Source organism: Wolffia australiana, chromosome 18 (genome assembly GCF_029677425.1).
Source record: "Wolffia australiana isolate 7733 chromosome 18, ASM2967742v1".
NCBI classification, from domain to species: domain Eukaryota; kingdom Viridiplantae; phylum Streptophyta; class Magnoliopsida; order Alismatales; family Araceae; genus Wolffia; species Wolffia australiana.
Window position 1 is genome coordinate 9,415,428 of NC_135852.1, and position 15,259 is coordinate 9,430,686.

The following is a 15,259-nucleotide window of genomic DNA, read 5'->3' on the forward strand; positions in this document are numbered from 1 at the left end:
GTCACCTATCAAATCTCGAAATTTACATCCACATTATGCATCTACGCGTCATAAAGTTTCAAGGCCGCAATAATTTGGTCCATGGATTGGGTGGTCAAACGTATCTATTATGCATTTTCTACTTTAAACATTCTTCAAAAACTTACAACGGCATTTCGTTAATGCTGAGATCCCCATATCAACAGCTTGATCATGACTATTTCAATTATTTTTCGTTATTGAATCTAAATAACTTTACTAGTTTAAAGTTCGCCATGTATCAAAAACGTCTCCTACATCAAAAAGATGATAAATAACATTATAAATTTTCTCTATTCTGATCACATTTCTTCTTTACATCATTCCACTCCTTGTGGGTTTTTCCAAATCCACTCATTGAACTCCACCTCTCCAATGATACGCTCACAGAGCCCATGAATCCAGCCGCGGAGAACTCAGGCTAAAATGACATCGAACGTGCCTCATAAGCTGAGCCGACTGCTGCCCTCGAGCCGAATAATTCTTACGCAGAAGGCGATTGAATTGAAAGCCCGGCGAAGATCCCATGCACCCTACCACAAAGAAGGCCCGTTGGTGCTTTAAGTTTTTGCTTACTGAATTGGCGTTGAGCACGCCTCGTAAGCTAAGCCGGCGGCAGCCCTCAATCTGAAGGTTCTTGAGCGAACAAGCGGCGAGAGTGAAAGCCTTGAGGCCGGCATCAGACAAGTTCAGGCATCTCCTAATGCGAACACTCTTCAAGAGAGGGAAACCCTGGGCTACTGCTTCAAGGCTCAAGTCTGTAAGCCCGGTGCAAGAAACGACGGTGAGGCTAGTGAGCATCTTAAGGCCGGCGGCTGAGGCCATCGCCCAGAATCCTCTTTCCGTAACGTTAAGTCCCGATAGGATAAGCTCGTCGACATATTTCCCATAAATCCCAATGATTGTGAGTGACGCCTCGGAAATATTCAGGTTCTGGAGCTTAAGTTTTTTCACGTTACTTCTATCAGGTGTTGCCAGCAGCCCCGCCATTCCTTGATCCCCCACGAGAGGACAGTCCAAAATGGAGATGGAAGTGAGACCAGGACACGCCCCTCCAACGATGCGGAGGCCATGATCGCCTACCCTCTGGCAGGAATTTAAAGCCAACTTAGACAGCTTCGGACAGCATCGAGCTATCGCGGCGACTCCAAAATCCGAGATTTGAGCACATCTGACGAGACTGAGCTCCTCCAGCAAAGGACAGCCATTGGCTATCTGGGTCAATCCCTCGTCTGTCACGAAGGGACAATCATACAGGGATAGAACTCGGAGAGAAGGAAATCCCCGGGCAATCGCGACAAGTCCAGCATCCGTGACTCTGCGAGAGCCAGTCTCGCTTCCCCGAATGAGCAGCTCTTCACACCAACCGGCTCCGATAGCCGCGGCGGCCAGGCCGACGTCTGTCGCCGTCTCACCCTCGAAGTTTCTTCTTCGCAGCTCTGACTTATCTCTGCTCCAGGATAATGACTCCGCCCCTGTCGGGTGCTCGTTGAGGTCTAGATGGGGTTTGACAAAGGGTGCAAAACAGTCTCCTTCGCTGAGTATTGTACTTAGAAGTAGAAGCCAAGGCCTGGATACGCACGCCGAGATGCACCGCTCGCGTCTCCCGGCCAGACGCTCCAGTATCTTTTGAATGCATTCGTCCGGAAGAGCGTCGATGGAGGCGCGCGACTGGATCTCTCGATCTGATAGACAAGCAGAGCCCACGCGGCATCTCTTTTTGGGAGGGCAGAGCGTGTTATCGTCGATCAGGCATCTTGCGAGACGTTTGCAAATTACAATATTCGCCATCCCAGGGTGCCGCTCGATCGATCAGCCTAGATGCTAAGGGAAGACCCTACACAAGGCAAACCATTCTTTGTTGGAAAGCGGCCAAGGATCTCTGCTTTACAGCCGTTACGGAGCTCTGGTCCTATTATCACAAAAGGGCATGCCGCTGCAGGTTGGAGATTTATAACACTGCGATTGGGCACTGTATTCCGATGATAGATTTCAAGTGGGCCATGCCACTAAGCCAGTGGCAGCCAGATTCATCTCTCAAACGAAGAAAGATGGTTTATCTACGTGGAACACTTGCTTCACTTTCCAGCAGAGTTATTGCCCTATCGACCTGGGAATATCGACGAGGCACGGATCTGTGACATGGAAATATCTCCCTCGCCATGGAAATATCGACTTGGCTTCCCTGCCACGTCTCATTCAGTCTGCCGTCCCGTAGCTTTTTGTATTAAAGGCGTCACCGCGTAAGCGTAGTCGCCCCGACAATCAACTCGAAGGGCCGACATGCAGCGTTTGAACAAATTGTGCCAGCATTTGAGTCAAAATTGAATCCCCCCTGGACGATCTGATCGTTGCAGATTGCAGCGGGGTCTACTGCTCGTCAAAGAGGCTTATCTTTCCTGCACCCCCTTGTTATATCCGCTCGAAGTTTTGAGTCGAGAGACTGGCGTCGATCTTGTTTTTTCTTTCTTTCCACAATCGATGATGTATGTCCTACATCTCCGCCTTTGCCCTGCCCCCCATAAAACTAATCCTAGCTCTTTCCGCTCCAAGTTTTGTGTCGAGAGTCCGGAGGAGATCTTGTTTTCTCATTCTTTCCACGTTCGATGATGCATGTCGTACATCTCCGCCTTTGCCCTGTCCACAATAAACTTGACGTCATTTCCTTATCAAAACTTTTCTTTCTTGGGTGCACGTATCCATCGCTCCTAGTGGTGTTTTGCGTGTCTTTCATGACAGTGGGGTGAGCCAACATGAGGATGAAGTGATTGCGAAACGACTACACGGTCAACCAAATCTGTTGAATGTCGCTATACGCCTCGGAATGGATAAGGCAGACCAGCCAGAAATTGCGCGTTTCCCCGAGGAGCGGCATAAGAGTCCTCCCTCTCTACATCTCTCTCTCGCCCTCCATCTCTCTTCTTCTCTCTCTGTGTTATCCCTATCTCTCTGACTCCCTTTCTGTCCCTCCGCCTTCCTGTCTCTCCTTCACTCTGTCTCTCTGCCCCTCTCTCTCCTATCGCCCTCGCGCTCTCGCACTATGTGCCTCTTTCTCTATCTCTCTCTCTCTTTCAGCGTCTATCGCTCTTTCTCTCTCGGTCTCTATCTCTGTCTCTCTAGCTCTCTATCTCTCTTTCTCTCTCTCTACCTCTATCGATCTCTCTCTTTCTCGATCTGTATCTCTCTACCTCTCTCTCCCTCTCCCTCTGCCTCTGTTTCTCTCTCTCTACATCTCTCTCTATCTCGCTCTCTGCCACTCTACCTCTCTCAGTTTATCTCTCTCTCTCCTCTGCCTCACTACCTCTCTCCCTCTCTGTGTCTCTCTTCCTCTCTATCTCTCTACCTCTATCAACTGGTAGCTGTCTCTCTGCATCGAAGTTTTTGTTTGTCTGTGTGTGTCTCTCTCTTTCTGCCTCTATCGTTCTCTTTCGCTCTGTCTCACTATCTCTCTCTCTCGCTCTCTGTCTCACTGTCTCTCTGTTTCTCTCTCACTCCCTCTATCGCTCTCCCTCTCGATCTGTCTATCTGCCTCTCTTTCTATATCGCCCTCTTTCTCTGTCTCTCGTTCTCTCTGCCTCCCTTTCTATATCGATCTCTTTCTCAGTCTCTCTTTCTCTCTTCCTCTCCCGCTGCCGCTGTCTCTGTGTCTGTGTATCTCTCTGTTTGTCCCAGTGTGTGTCTCTCTATCGCTCGTTCTCTCTCTCTCTCTCTCTCTCTCTCTCTCTCTCTCTCTCTCTCTCTCTCTCTCTCTCTCTCTCTCTCTCTCTCTCTCTCTCTCTCTCTCTCTCTGACGTACATACCCCACAGCACGTGCCGAGGCCTATATAATCAGCGCACAGGTCGCTTATAATGTACCATAATTGACCTATGTAATTGACCATAATAAATAAAAGACAATGATAAATTCCAGTGTGACCGGAGGCATTCATAATTTGTATGATTAATTTAATTTATTTATATTTTATATTATCAATATTTCTAAATTAATATAAAAGAGAGGAATGTTACCTTGATAAATACCAATATGTGTTGACTTGTTTAATTCAACACTCTCTTTATATATGTCTCAAATCTGTTTCCCCCTCTCAAAATTAGAAAATAGGTAAACTAACATTTAGTAGTCATTAAACAATGATGAAAACAGAATAGGAAAAAGTCATTCATGAACCCAAAAAAAGTCTTAACATTTAAGTTGTCAACAATCGACATAAGACAATAATAATGCAAAAGTGTAACGTCCATGTCTTCTTTACACATCCATGTATTTGTCTCTGAGCTGCCTGTTTGGATCCAAGGCTGATACTATCAGATACACAAAGTTTTCCTTCAATAAGAACTCATCTTTTGACAACTTATCCTTCATTGCCATGTAAGCATGCCTTAGATACTCATATGTTTTCATGTAATAGATGTCACAGGCTTGTAACAATCACTCTCCAAAAAATCCAGGCTCTCCTGCACTTTACTTATAATACTTTCAATAATAGTTTACACAATTGAAATAGATATTGAATTTGAAATAGATATTAATAGTTTACAGAATTAGGCAACATCATGGAAAGGCTTTCAGTGCATGTGCAAACATGTTGACCACATCCCACTCATTGCTCCTCAAGGTATCATCGGCTCTATTTAACAATTTTATCAAGCACCCTCTTCTTTGAAATGGCGCCGACAAACATCTCAAAGGTCTCTACCTTTGGTATGTTGCAGTTTGGTAGCTCTAGCCGTTTGCACATTTTCCAATAGATTTCAAGCTTCTGTGGAGACTTCTTGCTCAAACTAATTACTCTTAAAATGCAACATAGTAGCTGATCAAGAGTATTTGTGTGGGGACATCTAGGACCATCAAACACCTTAATGCCTTATTCATTGATCAATGCAGTCAGAATATCCAGCTGATTCACTCCATCTTACACAGCCAAATTTAAAATATGAGCATGCACATCATATGATATAATGCATTAAATGTGTTACACGCATGCTTTAACTGGTGTTTTGTGCATCAAAACACCAGTTCATAATCCTTCGCATTGTCAGTTGTTACAGCATGCACTTGTGGATTGTTTTTCAAAAAATAACATTTGTAAAAATGTTAAATTTAATAATTATACACTGAATTTCTGAGAACATGTTCTACATCATCAGTTATCTCAAATTTGTCTTAGAGGTTGACCAATATGTTCCCCATCTTTTCCCTAGAATATTGGCCAGACAGTTACTTCAAGTTCAAGACACACTTAGTCAACTGACTATTGCTCTCATAGACAGTCATCCCAAAAGAGGAACTTGATTTTCAAATGCCCAAGCATCAGTGGTAAGTAAGACTCCATGTACAAGCTCCAACTTGCTAGGCAATTTTTCTTTACCATCCTTGAACATCTTCAATAAAGTATTTTACACTGTATTGACACAAGGATCACACGTTGTTCAGCATAACACGATACAAATCTCCTCACTCCCCATCCACTAGCAATAGTGAACAGGTATATTGTGTGAACCATAAAGATTTTGAGTTTGTTCTTGATATTATCTGTGGTTAAGCCATTGAGCTGAAGTTCAACAGTGATGGAACGTTGATCATTAGAGGCGTGTGAAACTTTATTACGCGCCAATGGATGGCATACTACAATATTGTCCATCAGTTTCTCATTTGACACAATGAATTATCTTCAACATTTATCTGATTTACAAAGCTCACACATAAACCCTCTGTCACATAATTGAAATATTTAGCTGTTTTAGATACTCCACCACCATTCTTTGGATTCTGATTTGATGGTGTCTGATCAAAATCATTATCACCAACCATTGCTCTTTCCGTCACCAAACCTTGCAAATTAAGAATTGAAATAATTGATTTTTGACCCGCTTGCTAACAATAAAATGCAGAATCAAAAAGGGAGAAACATAAATCAAAATACTAAAAGTAATAGGACAGAACCACATGCTATTTATAGAATGCATAATTCAATAGATGTGGAGAAACATGTATTAAGAGCAAATGGGACTGAAGTGCTTGGTAACTAAATGAAGAATCAGAAAAATAAATTGAAAGGCAGAAATTAATGAGCCAGATCCGATTTATAATAACAAAATACACAATGAAATTAATAAAGATAAACATAAATTAAAAAGCAATGGGACATATTCACATACCAATTATAAAATGAAAAATCAAATGAGGGAGAAGAAACACATAAATTAAGATGCAGTAAGTAATGGGACAGATCCTCATACTAACGATAAAGTGAAGAATCAAATCAATGTGGACAAACATCCCCACAGAAATTCTGATTATCTTTCCATTTTGATATTATATTAAGAGGTAGAGAGTTCTTGGAAAATCTGACCAAGTGAAAATCGTAGCAATTTATCTCACTTGACAAAAATACACATTCCTATCAATGATGCTTGTCTCTCAGTTTCACCTTACACACACAGATTTATGAGGCAAATCAAGTCCTCTTCAATTGAATCTGTCATCATAGGCTTTATTTAAAGCATTTTTCACAATTTCTTTTTGATATATGTTATTCCTCTCTAACGGGACACACAGATGGATAGAACTAATGTGAGATTTGTTACTGAATTTTATTAAGTATAAACATATCAAAAGATTAATTCATAAGGTCACCAAAACTTAGAAATAGTTGAAGATACTGACCAGAATTTTGATAAATATCTTATGTTCTCTGATAAAGTCTTTTTCAGATTTCATTTTAAAACTAAAAGACAACGGATTTTGTATCACAAGTCTACTTTTTAAACTCAAGCAATTTTTTTATACCTATTAAACTCAGTCTTCTGATGTCAATAACCAATGGTAATCTTAATTATCCATAAGTCGTTATAGCAAATTAACCTCTAAACTTTCATTTTTATCCATATGTCATAGTATTCAGTTATGCATTTGCCTTTTCAGTGCCCAAAATAATCTCAAAATATTTTTTTGGATTGCACCAAATATGTGAATATAAATCCATTTGTTTATTAGACAAAAATAATTGAGTTTAAGGTGATTATATTTATTTCATGTAGCTTATCTCTCCTTCATCATTATCTGAATCAATTTTACATGAAATAAAATTTATTTAGTATCTACATGATAATTTTATCCTTAAATGTATGAATTTTTATATATCTAACAAGCTCAAACCATAATATTAAAAGTACCCCATTTTTTTTAATGGCTCAAATTATTTAAATATTAATTTATATAGTTTTTATAAGACATACTAATTTTGATTTTTATTCCAGTTTATAACATATATTTATATATAATGTGGAATATCATTTCATTATTGCTAAAAAGGAAAATGAAAGAAGAAAATTGGAAAAAAAAACTTCATAATATTAGTTTATTGCATAGACCAGCTAACACACCTAACCCAACTTCAGACACTTCCCACTTTAGTCAGAAAAGACCAGTTGGACTAACCCAACCCCCTTGTCAAATTATGTTTTAAAAATAAAAAAATATGTTTACTCTATGAGCGATTTGGGAATATTTGAGAGATGAAAAATATGCGAGCAAAATATTGTCAAACATTATTTCCACTTTGATATTTAGACCTAAATAATTTTTTCATGTTAAATTTAAAGCTATCATGAATGTCTAGAAAATGAATTATCTTATAAAATAAAAAAGAATTAATTTTTCAAGTTTATAATTATCATGAATGTCTAGAAAAGGATTTTGGCTAACTTCTTATGTGTTTTTTTGGGAAATAATAATTAATGACTTTGAAGATAATCAAACCCAATGTAAATCCAGGAGTAAAGCTATTTTAATTTCCACAAAGCTCAAATCTCGAACTAGTCAAAATTTTAGAATTTTCTATTAATGTCTGGTTCTGATTTTTTTCTAGCGAAATTTTAAGGATGTAAAAGATTATAAACCAACAACTTACGTGGTTGCCGCTGAAAATGAGTGATCTTTGCAAGTAATGAAATCTCCACTGAAAAGTTTCTTCCTAAGATTGCCAAAAAATAGATTCTGAAAATAAATCATGAATAAGCCATTTCTGAAGTATAAGAATTAATCAGCCCTACTCATTGAAGAAATCTGGACTGAATGAGGCAAATTTATGCAATCTTTAGGAGATGGCTGATGTGGTTCTCTTTAAAATCTTCATGCACCAAAGTTAAAAAGTATTCAAATCCTGCTTCTTTTAGCCGGTCTTCAACCAAATTATAAATGTCTAGCAGAGATGTACAATTGTAACATGATTGATGCTTGATCGATGTGTGAAAGAATAATGTCTTTTGGCATTGTCTCAAACCCATTGGATGTGTAACGTCTGACAATTTTATTTTTCTTTTTTACACAGTTCTACTTCTAGTTGATCGTGCACTTTCACCTTATTATCCCAGGCTACATCTTTGTATGTTATCATGGATTGAATTTATTAATTTTTCTTTCTAAGATGATTTTGTGATTTTTCCTCATTTTGTATTACTTTTATAGAATTTTTAAGTTAATTTTTTTTTCAAATGATTTTGTATCTTTAATATGATGGATATTATGTGTTCGTCAAGCCAATCAGACAACCATTTTATGTGTTTTGGATCATGGTTTCAATAATTCCGACTATCTCTAGTTTCTGTTTATTAAAGTGGGAGATGAGGTGTGACATGATTAGAAGGTTTCCAACCTGCTATAATTCCAACTTTGGCTTTGAATTACGACTTGAAATTGACTTGAATCAACACACGTTATTTTGTGCTGTAAATGCATGTGGATGCTTGCAATTGTAATCTGTGGAAGAGGCCACTTCAATGTTGGACTCATCTGATAGAAAGTTATCGCCGTCCTTAGATTCCCATGGGTCTTTTAAGTCAAATCCGTATTAAATGAGGAAGGGAGAGATACTCAAAAAGTTCTATGGCATGCTTTTGTGGAAGATGCTTCACATAACTGGCCAATGCCCTAATGAGTGTGCTGCAAGGGGATTACACAATCAGGAGGGCGCATCAAGAGGGGCAACATGTGAATAGGGAATGGGGAAGTGGGTTTAGATGGACGGGCAAACTGAGGCCCCATGAGAGGACGTATTGGGGGATATTTGGGAAGGAGGGAATCTATCTGGGAAGGACCTTGTAGGAGGGGTTTGAATGGGATGGTTCTTGTAGGGATCAAGTAGAGTTTTAATGGGGGAGGAGAGCGCAAGGGATGGTTGGAAGGGTTGGAGGGATGTGTTGAGATAGCTGGTGTGGCAATAATGGCAGTGTGAGATGCACTGAGAGGTCTTAATAGGCAGGCAGCTTATGGTGACAGAATGCCAATGCACATAGAAGCATCATGCATATTGCACGAATATCTGCATCAAAATGGTCATATTTTCATGTTGTCATGGTTTAAATTGATTAAAAAAACCTTTAGTGTGATCTTAATATTTTCCAAATTTTTGGTGTTTTACAGTTTTTTGACGTTAATTTCATAAAGAAATCATTTATTCTGAATTAAAATTTTATATTTTTTAGATTTATTAAATCCATTTGATACATATTTATGTGTTAATATCTTGCCCACTATGTGTTGCCATTGCTGCTGATATTGGCCAATTTTTGGGCCAATGATTGGCTCTACCTGGAGTGTTTTTAGGGCACTATGTGAATAGCCTTATTGTTAAAATAGATTTTCTAGGATAGAAGTAGGGGTTATCTCAATTTTTTTTAAAATTAAAATATTAAATTCAACTGCTACTCAGTTTTTCCCTGCCTATAGAAACAACTAGTCTTAATAGAACATAATCCACTAAAACTGTAATTGGTGATGATGAGCAGATCAAAGGCCTCGGAAAATGAACAGGTTCATATATTTTATGGCACATTTTTATATTGGAAGAATACAATGATCTGTTTCTCTAAGGCATCAGCATTGCAATGTGTAATGTAGAAAATAAACATATGAGTAGGGTGTCGATGAAGTAGAAGAGAAAGAATAAGCATTGAACCAAAAAAAGAAATGAACGTTATTATATAATTCATGTATCTTTCTAGAATATAAAACCTTCAGCTCATTCAACAAAAGGAAATTTTGAAGAGCTGTGGACAACCAATGAGATGCTTTTGAAGGAAAAATCTGGGTTTCTTTTTTGAAAACTGAGTTTGAACTTTTGGTGATGAATGATCGAGAAAGGATCAAGGAGTTCATTTGTTTAGACATTCTTTTTGGTGAGGTATTCAAAAATTTGTGATTAAAATTTTAGTCTGAGCTTTCATTTAGAGGAATAGAGTTTGAAGGTCATGTCCATCGACGAATCCAACAAGCTGGAGAAGATAATGAGGATGAGATAGTTGACTACCAAATAACTCACTAGATGAAAAACAAATCACATAAAATATACAGCTTTTATAGAATTATCTATCTCTACTGATGAACTAATGGTTGATCTTACATCCAAAATAATTTCTCACTCATGGAAGAAGAGAGGTGGGGAAAAAACAATGAAAATTAGGAAGAAACATTATCATTACAGGATAAAAGGAAACTCTATGTAGGACTACCCATATCAGAAGAGATTTCAAAGAAAGGAACGGGCAAGATGGAAGAGAAATTCGGAAGTAGAAGATAGAAAAGGAAGGATTTCAAGGCTACTCAAAGGAAAGAGGGAGAATCATAAATCAGAGAATTACAAACCACGAGATTCAAAAGATGTGCTTTAGGGAAGAATTAAACTTATGTGAATAAATCAAGGAGATTTAAGATATATGTCTGTCACACATATTATTGGCAATTGTTCATTAATATCACGTCTATTGTAAATGGGCTATGTAAGTAGGTCATGGGTTATAAGTGGTCTACTATTTTGATATGAACCTCGATATAGGCTCTTATCAGGAGAGGAGTAGAGGGTGAGGCAAGGTAGAACTTCCCAGGATAGCAGAGTAGAAACAGGAATGATAGGAGGCAGGATTGACCAGGGACGAGCCACCTGAAAACACTATGAAGGGTTGCCATCGCGACGATGGGAATCGTCGGAGACTAGAAAAGAACCAAATGGCAGGGGATAGGGATTGGATTAGTATGAGACAATCACAGGAATAGGGGATTGCTGGACGGGCAAGGAGACAGGGAGGATCAAGATAGTGAGCCAAGAGGCTGATCTTACCTTAGTCTTGACTGCATTCCTAAATGGACGACGACAAATATTTAAATAGAGAGGAAGCAATCTTAAACCTCAAATTACTTTAAGTGCCCCTAATGGACTAAAATGCCTACGATACCCTTCGGGGAAGAGGATCATATCATATTTCTATGTTATATTCCTCTTTAGATACGCGCTTGAACTAGACAGGTCTAGGTCCTCTTCGTGTAAACCAGGATATATAACTGGTGAAGGAAAAACGACAATATTTTTGGTGTTTCTTTCGGGTTGTGTCAAGCCCAAAACAGGACAGGTGTCTGGAGAACACAGGGCGGAGGAAGCTGAATAAAACCAACAGTACAGACGATATCTCAGAGAATTCTCACCTGATAAGAAGAAACTAAACCATGAAAAGTTAAATTTTAAAGTTGATTTGAAGAGAAAATATATATGAAATAAATGTAGCCGGTTGACATCGAGAATCTTGCCCTTAGAAATTGAAAATACTGGCTTCAATGAAAACAAGTGAAATTTTAGGAAATTACATTCTGGCACATTCTATGATTGGTTTTTATAAAAGATGATTGGTTTTTATAAAAGAAAATAAAACTTGCCCAAAAGCATAAGGTATTGAATAAGAAGTTTGAATGTATGACATGGGAATCTTTAACTGTATTTCACTGCCTTGTACCTCACCTGGGGTCGGCATATGTCGTCCTGGCTCTGAATCAGCCGAATTTCTAGGCTGCTAGACTTTGAATCGAATCCTACCTTCTCATAGTCTTGCAATGTTCTTTGCAACAATGCCTGAAAGCAAGCATTTTTAACTGGCCCCGTTAACGATTGAATGGATTACTGTTTAACAATATTCTCTTAGATTCTAAGAAAAAATAAAACATGACAAAATTTAAATCCATTTTAGGACTTGATTCTCTCTTCAGAATATTTTTTGCTTCAAACATGATTCTTAATTATTACACCAGAAGATTCCACTGCACAGAGAAGAGACGAAGAAGATTTGAGAAGACTACCTGCAAACTTGCAACAGCAAGTTCTGATGCACTTGCAAGATCATCTGGAGATTTCTGTTAGGTGAAATTTAAGAGTCTGTAAAAAATAATGAGTCAAACCCAGATACCAAAGTGGTCTAGAGGCTTACATTACTCCAGCCGAGCAAAAGAGCAGTCATCAAGTCCCCCGTTCCCTTTTAATCAGGCCGGAAAGATTTGAATGTAAGTATTTTAATCCTATCAATTGCATGATATATTTACCAAACAGAAAAAACAATGAAATATCGACATCATCAGGAAATATTCGATGAAAAGACTAAATCGATGCTTACAGTGAAGTATGCTGGAATCTTGGGGATTACAATTTTGAACTGCTCTGGGGGATGGCTCTGAAAAAGTATCAACTTTTTTATTCAGAAAAAAGAGACCGTAAACTCAGTCAGATATGTTATTGTAATTTCTTCTACATCTTTCCTAATAGGTTAAAACTAGAAGGGTGTTTTCAAGGACAACCAAAGGAGTCCCCCAAACAGTTCAAGACATTTTTTTTATTTTTTCAACATATACCTGGATCTATGACAGAACAAAGAATTAAGAAGTACTGATGATGCTCAAATATCACGGAATAGAATATGATACAGTGAGATAGAATACAAGAGAAATAAAGATCGGGAACAGGTTACAAACTACTAATGGTCAAAACGAGCCCTTTCATTCAATTTATTATGGTTTATTTTTATGGGCATATACCAAGCCCAGGAATATTAGGTAGTGCAGAAAAAAAACAGGTCGTCAGAAAAAAATTATGGACCATAATGGTTTCCCCCAAAACATCATAATTCATTTTCAACTGGGAGTTTTGGTGTTTCATTTGCGCATTCATAGACAAAGCACCTTTGATTTCTGATGACTGCCAATAAGAAAGAGCTCTCCATCCATGTTAAGGCTGGTGATCACTACCTGGAATGAAAAACAAATAATATTTAACAAGGTAAAAATGGAAAGAAAACTATCCTATTGACTTTACTACGTTTGAATATATTGTGTGCCAAAAATGATGGTGGTAACATCATGACATAAATTTTTTTTGGAGAAGTTGTCACATTAAAAGATTACCCATGCAGAGTGTACTCTAAATAGTGTAATGTTTATGAGAAAAAGAAAAAGGCTATTTTGAGAGAGAAAATTTGTGAACTGACATAAGAACATACCTTTGAAGGTCCAGCATGATGAAGGACACGGCATGCTTCAAAACCGTCTTTCTCTGAAGAAATTCTGCAGGCAATCATGCAACCCAAATAAAAATATGGAGAGAAGCATTTCCATTGGTGATATTCAACAAATAACTAGTGCTAAATCATGTGTCTGAATTTACATGGATGGTAGGACAGCTTCCTCGAAGAAAAAATCCATCTAAACTCATCGTTGGAAAAATAACTGGTAATATGTTTATCGAGCTATTAATCAAATATAAAAATACCTAAAACCATTAACATAAAATACCTAAAAATCTTATAAGTACCTGTATCCAGTTAGCTGCTCAGCTTCGAATTGGTTAGGAGTCAGCATTGAGGCAACTGGGACAACCTAAAAAATATATTCTCTGGGATCAACTCACATAATATAACTGCCAAAGAAGACTTAGACGAGATTTTAACGTGGATGATTAGATCAGTTATTCACTAAAAGGTGGAGACATTGACCCCAGAAAAGCTAGAGCCACAGAAACGCAGAATAATGTTTGAAAGATGGAAAAGTAACCAGACACACTAGACATTTGGCAAATTATTATTTAGAACGCTAAATCTCGTATCTCATCAAAAATTAGAAATTTTCAGAATAGTGATAAAAAATGTTAAACACCGATTTCAGTGCAAAGATTGAATATGCCAGAAGATAAAATATCCCAAATTTAGCGGAGGCCAAAACCTGCACCACAGAGCCCTCAAAACAATGTCTACCTTTTAGAATTTTTTATGAAAAATCCCCTGGGGTTTGATAGCATTCAGATACGGTTAGCCATCTCCGACTTGGACAAGAGGAGGATGACGATTCATCATCATCCTCATTTATTTTCACCAAGATGAAAAAGATGCCGATGAGTTTGTCCTTGATATCGTCCTATTCCCACCACTCCACAGATGATGATGACTATGTTACATTGTCGTCACTGTCATTTTTCAATGAGACGACGAAGACGAGTTCCCTATCATCAGTTCCCTATCATCATTGTCATCCTCCTACGTGGACTAATCATAATGAAGAATAATCATCATTAACTCGTCACTCTTTTTTAATTCTTTACGATGAAAAGTAAAGATCTTCTCATCATTTGTCTGTGGTAGGGATGATGTCGATGATGGTTTTATCTTTGTCATTTTGGTCGCAGACACGGAAGACAGCAACTCATCCTCATCGCTGTGAAAAATATAATCTTGATCATAATCGAGAAATAATACTCATCTATCTGTAAGTCTGATTACTTTCAAAAGTTGAAAATATAATCTTCAATGGTAAAATGATCATGGACGGTAATGCAGCTGTCTTCTGGTCCATGAGTAGGAGATTGTTATGATCCCCATGGACATCTAACGAAAATAAAAAAGATGAGGAAGATAGGAGGAAGAGAGAAGAATAAGAAGCAAAGAAGCTAGAATGGACTAGGCCTAAAAACTTCCAAATTGGGAGCTTTTGCCCTCATGATAGCCAGATACTCTTGTCAAGAAACAAGAAAGTAATCATTCATCTTAAGTGTTCGTAATATTGTCAAGAATCAGTTATTTTATCACAAAGGCTCAGTCGACAACTGATCTTTGTTGACTGGTGATAAGAATCTTCTACGAGTTTACCAATCCAAGAAAAGGAGAAGAGGAGACTTGAATCTCGCCACACGTGCGGGATGAGTCCCACGTGGGAGAATTTGAATAAAAGCGCGGGAACGAAGAGGGAATTGGAAGGATATAAATAAAGAGAAGAAAGGGAGCAGAAGGCACGGAAGATTCTAAGGACTTCATTTGAGCTTCAGGAGATTCTCCTCGCGTGTGGCTGCCGATCCGGCGAAAGCGCTCACCGATCCAGGGAGCGATCTCATCTTTTCTTACAATCTGGTGTTTTGGCTAGATTTTCCCTTGCTACCTT

General features: G+C 38.2%; 2 protein-coding genes across 3 annotated transcripts in view; both read right to left on the minus strand.

Moving 5' to 3' along the window:
- Positions 1–293: 293 nt before the first annotated feature.
- LOC144715286 (EIN3-binding F-box protein 2-like) lies at positions 294–3,768 on the minus strand. The gene has a single exon (XM_078590216.1). It carries the CDS (start codon positions 1,807–1,809, stop codon positions 403–405), a length of 1,407 nt encoding a protein of 468 aa, XP_078446342.1. The 5' UTR covers positions 1,810–3,768; the 3' UTR covers positions 294–402.
- Positions 3,769–11,679: 7,911 nt separating this feature from the next.
- The window catches only part of SOS4 (pfkB-like carbohydrate kinase family protein), a 28,630-nt gene continuing 25,050 nt past the window's right edge, over positions 11,680–15,259 (minus strand). For both annotated transcript variants that reach the window (XM_078589986.1, XM_078589985.1), the window contains 7 exons: positions 13,644–13,708; positions 13,333–13,396; positions 13,016–13,081; positions 12,454–12,510; positions 12,271–12,315; positions 12,143–12,196; positions 11,680–11,918 (listed from right to left, as the gene is read on the minus strand). In XM_078589986.1, the coding sequence (XP_078446112.1) occupies positions 11,778–11,918; positions 12,143–12,196; positions 12,271–12,315; positions 12,454–12,510; positions 13,016–13,081; positions 13,333–13,396; positions 13,644–13,708 (492 nt within the window). In that variant the 3' untranslated portion in view covers positions 11,680–11,777. The remainder of the gene's footprint in view (positions 11,919–12,142; positions 12,197–12,270; positions 12,316–12,453; positions 12,511–13,015; positions 13,082–13,332; positions 13,397–13,643; positions 13,709–15,259) is intronic.